The 6,000-nt window shown below is 37.5% G+C and overlaps 2 protein-coding genes across 4 annotated transcripts in view; one reads left to right on the top strand and one right to left on the bottom strand.

The window, feature by feature from the left end:
* haspin (histone H3 associated protein kinase) overlaps nucleotides 1–750 on the top strand; it is a 14,517-nt gene extending 13,767 nt beyond the window's left edge. The window contains exons 17-18 of the mRNA XM_016289559.1: nucleotides 246–348; nucleotides 421–750. Coding sequence (XP_016145045.1) covers nucleotides 246–348; nucleotides 421–625 — 308 coding nt within the window. The 3' untranslated portion in view covers nucleotides 626–750. The remainder of the gene's footprint in view (nucleotides 1–245; nucleotides 349–420) is intronic.
* fam184b (family with sequence similarity 184 member B) overlaps nucleotides 734–6,000 on the bottom strand; it is a 29,182-nt gene continuing 23,915 nt past the window's right edge. For 2 of the 3 annotated variants that reach the window (XM_016289558.1, XM_016289555.1), the window contains 7 exons: nucleotides 5,434–5,564; nucleotides 5,189–5,352; nucleotides 4,260–4,424; nucleotides 3,183–3,291; nucleotides 3,003–3,107; nucleotides 2,636–2,868; nucleotides 734–1,253 (listed from right to left, as the gene is read on the bottom strand). In XM_016289558.1, coding sequence (XP_016145044.1) covers nucleotides 1,163–1,253; nucleotides 2,636–2,868; nucleotides 3,003–3,107; nucleotides 3,183–3,291; nucleotides 4,260–4,424; nucleotides 5,189–5,352; nucleotides 5,434–5,564 — 998 coding nt within the window. In that variant the 3' untranslated portion in view covers nucleotides 734–1,162. The remainder of the gene's footprint in view (nucleotides 1,254–2,635; nucleotides 2,869–3,002; nucleotides 3,108–3,182; nucleotides 3,292–4,259; nucleotides 4,425–5,188; nucleotides 5,353–5,433; nucleotides 5,565–6,000) is intronic. The other variant, XM_016289556.1, reaches the window with a different exon arrangement.

The following is a 6,000-nucleotide window of genomic DNA, read 5'->3' as shown; positions in this document are numbered from 1 at the left end:
GTCTGTCTCTCTCTCTCTCTCTCTCTCTCTCTCTCTCTCTCTCTCTCTCTGTCTGTCTCTCTCTCTCTCTCTCTCTCTGTCTCTCTCTCTCTCACTGTCTCTCTATCTCTCTCTCTCTCTCTCACTGTCTCTATCTCTCTCACTGTCTGTCTCTCTCTCTCACTGTCTGTCTCTCTCTCTCTCTCTCACTGTCTCTATCTCTCTGTCTCTCTCTCTCTCTCTCTCTCTCTCTCTCTCTCTCTCAGATGGACTGACGGTGTCATGTGATATCTCTAATGATGAGGAGTTGTTCATGGGTCAGGGAGATTATCAGTTTGAAATCTACCGTCTAATGAAGAAAGAAAACAAGTATGTCCTTCAGCCTCAGATAAAATGTTATTTAAAAATCATTGATTCTCATTGTTTCTCTCTCTCTCTCAGTAACTGCTGGTCCACCTATAATCCTCATTCCAATGTGTTGTGGCTGCACTATCTAGCTGAGAAACTTTTGAGCATGAACTACAAGAACAAAGCTCAGACCAACCAGCAGAGGACGATGAAGAGCGCCCTCAAATCTTTCCAGGCGGAGATACTTCGTTATCCGTCAGCTACAGATGCTCTTAAGAACTGCAGATTCTTTCAGTGAAAGTATTTTTTATTAAGACCTGTATATTTAGAATTACCGGTCCAGGGAAAGTAACGATATTCTAAAGTTCTGTAAAAAAACAAATAAAGAAAATGTGCAATCATGCCATTTAAAAAAACAAAAATATGTAATTTATTGATATACATTAATTATATTGAGATAGTTACAGTTTTGGCATAGTATGGCAAAACCAGCTTTTCTTGCATTCGTGTTTTTTTTTTTTTTAAGAAAAGTTAGCATTTCACACCACATTTAAAGTCACCTCCGTGCCCACCCACTCTATGACATTAGTGTCCCGTTGTCCTTCATCGTTCTGATGAGTTCTTCATGGTTTAATGCATAATCTCATTTCATTTTTTGTGACATTTTAAGACCTGTGTGCTGCCGCTCGTTCAAGAGGATAAAATTGAGATGCATCCTGTAGAAAAGCTTATTTGGTGTTAGCTTGCAGTTGAGTGTAATTATGCAGAAAAAGGAGACTTTGGTGAGCTTGTTCTCAAAATGTTGGGACAGATATGGCCGAAGGTTTATGGGACCTCAGAAAGAGAAGTATTTGGTGAACCACTCCTGTTTTTGAGGGTCTTGTCCATCAGACCCTGTTTCAATAACCCTCTGCTCGGCAGGAGTCCTGGAACAAAAGCACAAGATAACTGCAAGTAAGAACAGGAAATGTAGATATGACATTTTGGGAGAAAAAGAGTTAGGGAACAGACTTTTTTTTAACACTGAATCAGGAAAAGGGGGGTTATTGTTAGGAAAACAAGTCTTTGAATAGGTAGTTCACACAACATGTCTGGACTTTTTTTAATATCAAGGTTAGAATGTATGCACCTAATTTTTCATGTCATTTTCAGCTTGAATGTGCAAGGCTTCAGGTGTCAGCTGCTTCATATGTTATAGTGTGTGCTGTTGTATACTGCATATTTTGGCAAATATAGTTGGTCATCTGACTTCTAGACTGAAATTAATTTTTTTCATTTGTCCCCCCCCCCCCCTGCAAATATTCAGTGCTGCTACTTGCGTTAAACGAAAAGGTGTACAAATTAAAATAAAATAATAATATGGACTCTAAACCAGATTTGAAGAGTGTTATTTTAGTATTTAATACTATAGTAGTATTACATTTGCATGTGTTTTAATTTAATTGTTAAATAATTGTTGTTTTCATTTTAGTTTGAAGTAATATGTGATTTTTCTCAGGCATGTTTCAGTTAAAGAAAAAATTTTCATTTTTAAAATTGAACATTTTTTAATAACTACACTGGTTTTAAATAGTTATTGGGATGTCATTTGTCACACAGACCTAGAAACCTTGACCTACATTTAAAAAATCCTTTTGCGAGCAATTTCAATCCGTGTTTTACATACAGTATGAGATGAGTTTTCTCAGAATAGAAACGGCACCACATGCAGAGAATCTTTAAGTTGCTTTGGATAAAGCATCTGTTTAATTAAAAATATGCAAGGATGTATTATTTATTAATTCTCAATATGAACACAAGTCATATGTTGAGATTTGTATTTATCTATTTGTGACCCAGGAGCACAAAACCAGTCTTAAGTGTAAATTTTTAAAAATTGAGATTTATACATCATCTGAAAGCTGAATAAATAAGCGTTCCATTGGTGTATGGTTTGTTAGGATAGGACAATATTTGGCTGAGATACAACTATTTGAAAATCTGAGGGTGCAAAAAAATCTAAATATTGAGAAAATCATCTTTAAAGTTGTCCAAATGAAGTTCTTAGATATGCATATTACCAATCAGAAATTCCGTTTTGATATATTTACGGTTGGAAATTTACAAAATATTGTCATGGAACATGATCTTAATATCCTAATGATTTTTGCCATAAAATAAAAATCTATAATTTTGACCCATACAATGTATTGTTGGCTATTGCTACAAATATCCCCCAGCGACTTAACACTGCTTTTGTGCTGCAGGGTCACATTTAAAAAGGTTTTCAAAAAAGCAAAGGAGATTGCATTCAGGACCGGGTGATTACCTGATGTGCTGGCTGTAGTTGATTTTAAGCTGCGGCTGATGTCGCACCTCTTGTGAAGGTGGACGGTTGTGTCTGATAGAGGCTCTGGGGTGTGTCCTTGTTAGGGTGGTGCCTCGCCCGCTCTGCTCCAGACTGGGTAATCCACGCTCCATAACCGGTGAACATTTAGCCTTGGGTGACCCCCCATCGTATGAGCAGAGGTTCGGGATGCTAGTTTCTTCAACCCCCTTTTTCTATAAACAGAAGGCAGATTACAACAGATTAATTCTGAGCTTCAATAAGCATGTTCTTCTATCAGTTATTGTATGAACCTGGATGAATGGAATTCCGATGTGATGTGGGATTCGGAAAAGTGTCTGTGTGCTACCTTCATAGTAGGCGTGAGGGTCCCTGCTTGTGTCCTAGAGTCATAAGGCTTCAATATTTCATCGCTGCACAGAGGTGGATGCTGGGACAGCTGGTGGAGGTCCTCCTGAAATAGAAAGAGAAACGCTGTGATGAGCCGAGCATCCTGTGTCTGTTACGTGTCTGTATGTGCGTCTCTAACCACTAGACTTTTGATGAGTTGGTCTCTCTCGCTTAGCTTGTCCTGTAGTTTAGCAATGGTGTGTAGGTTTTCTACTCTCCTCTTTCCCCTTTCTTCCCTTTCTCTCAACCTGCAAACATAAAATACAAGCACACAAAGCAGACATACAAATATTAATTAAATGCAACCTTAAGAAATTAAATATATGCTAAATATAACTGTTAGTTAGAAAGAAAAAAATATTCATATATATATATATACATGCATAGTCAAAATGAGAATAATCTCATAATTGAAATTAGACAAGAATAAAGGTGTAGCATTATTCTACTTTATTAATGCAATATTATATCTTTATTCTTTTTTTTTTTATATATTACGACTATTTACGAAAAATGCCTATATTCTCATATTTTAACTTTATTCTTGAAATCTTATTTTAGATTTTAATGTTGCATTAAAATATTGTCAAATTTAAGATTAAGACTTGCATAACATGCTATTCTAATATGTGACCCTGGAGCACAAAAGCAGTCTTAAGTTGCACGGAGATATTTGTAGCAATAGCCAAAAATACATTGTATGGGTCAAAATTATTAATTTTTAGATTCCAGATTTCCAAATATTGTCCTATCATAACAAATCATACATCTATGGAAAGCTTATTTAATCAGCTTTGAGATGGTGTATAAATCTCAATTTCGAAAAATTGACCCTTATGACTGGTTTTGTGGTCCAGGGTCACATATAGATAACATTAATAATTCTAACAAAATCTTGTGTGCGCATTAGTACTGTATTTTGTGTAAGTTCTAGTACCACTGGTTTCACATTAGCAATAAGGAGTCTGTTATATGATGCAGTCAAATCCTAAGTAGTGGTAAAATATAGTAAAATGTGTTAGACTGTTATGTACTGCATTTTTATAGCTACAATTATCAAATTAGCCACTATATTTCATAAATTAGCATGCAAGCTCTGTGGAGATCTGTAGGAAATCCTAGTCATGAGCCATCGCCATATATTGTCCTGCTTGGGTTAATTCTGTATGTATGTGTGGTTTGCGTTTTGCATTATTGATGTGGGAGGAGTAGGTACTCTGTTTCCAAGGCAACTATGCGGGCCTGTAGTCGTGTTTGGGCGGTGCTGAAGTCTGATATTATGGTCTGGATCTCCATTCTGTGCTCTCTCTTCACACTCTCCATGTTATTCCTGTGATCCGACCCAACCGCTTCACCCGCCTCATCTTGTTCCTCCGAGAAACTGCACATCAGATACAAATAAATCAGTATCAAACATGTATATCCTGCTTTGTTCTCAGGCCTATAGCAGACATCAGATTTACTTATAAATCTGCACATAAATGTGGAAGCCCGTTTCCGCCACTGAATAAAAAATAAAAAGATAATTGAGACTTTTTATCTCATAATTCGGACTTTTCTTCTTGCAGTTGCATGTTTACATCTCGCAGTTGACTTTCTCAGAATTGCATGATATAAAATTTTCTGGTTTTTGGTGACCTATCCCTTTAAGGGGCTGATTTTCTATAGCTGAAACTGATTTAAATGGGAATAAATAAGCAGTTCTTGACCACAATAAGCAGCAATGTGGACAAGACCGATAATATGCCAATAGTCAACAGTCAGTTTTCTCACTTGTGAGTGTACGTGTGGTCATCTTGTTATTGACCTCCTGTCTGTGTGTGTGTTTAAGGTCATCTCGTTACTGTCCGCCTGTGTGTTATCTTAAAGGGATAGTTCACCCAAAAATTAAAATTATCATCCGCATTTTGTGCAAAATGCAATGCTTCGCTTCCGAAGGTCTTTATTAACCCCCGCAGCCCAGTGGAGCACTTTTTATGATGGATCACTGCCATTATAAAGCTTGGAAGAGCCAGGACATCTTATAATATAACTCTGATAATATCTGTCTAAAAGAAGAAAGTCATACACACCTAGGATGGCTTGAAGGCGAGTAAATCATGGGGTAATTTTTACTTTTGGGTGAATTATCCCTTTAATACTGACCTCTTATGTTTATGTTTGTGGTCATCTGGTTCTTCTCTCCGTGTGCTTTTTGCACTCATGCGTTCTTTCAGATCTTCGTTCTCTCTCTTTAGCTCCTGAACCTCGCTGCTCTTCTCATCCAGCTGTCTCTCTAGTGACTGTAAGCGGTTTTGCTGCTTCAGATCCTGAGAAGGAGACAGAGAGAGAGAGACGTGGGGTGATGAACCCTTGTGTAATGTGTGTGTCTGTGCGGTTTGTATGTGTACCTGCTGCAAGGCCATCATTTGTGTGTATGTGTGTATTTCGTTCTGAAGGTCCTCGATCTGCTGCATGTGTCTCTGGGTGACCTGTCTCACCCACTCAGTGTGCTGCTGGGTCAGCTCTGCCTTCTGCTTGTCTGTACACACACACACACACACACACACACAGACAGTCGGAAGACACATTAGATCAGACATGCTTACAAAGGCAGCCGTATGCGCCGTCTTCAGTCTTGCTCTACTTTAGTCGGTGGCACTAGATGGTGCTTTTGTGCAAAATGCAATGCATGATCATCAGTTCATTTGAAGGAATAATGTTTTTCACACAAACTTGTTTTATATAACTTACACATTATGACAGATAACGGCATCCATATTCTGGTAAAGCCTTTTTTTTCTTCAAAAAACTAAAAGTACAGCTATTGGAATATATGTGCAAATACGGTAATCAGCATATTATGAATAAACCTTTTAATACACAAAGACTGCGTTTGCCATTTATTACGCTCCATTTTAGTCTTTTAATTAACATTCATTTTCTCATTCATATCCCTAATGATAGAAGACGAGGCT

The sequence above is a fragment of the Sinocyclocheilus grahami genome, unplaced genomic scaffold (genome assembly GCF_001515645.1).
Source record: "Sinocyclocheilus grahami isolate Dianchi unplaced genomic scaffold, SAMN03320097.WGS_v1.1 scaffold249.1, whole genome shotgun sequence".
NCBI classification, from domain to species: Eukaryota; Metazoa; Chordata; class Actinopteri; order Cypriniformes; family Cyprinidae; genus Sinocyclocheilus; species Sinocyclocheilus grahami.
The sequence above is the reverse complement of the archived record's forward strand: the minus strand, read 5'-3'. Positions and strand labels throughout refer to the sequence as shown.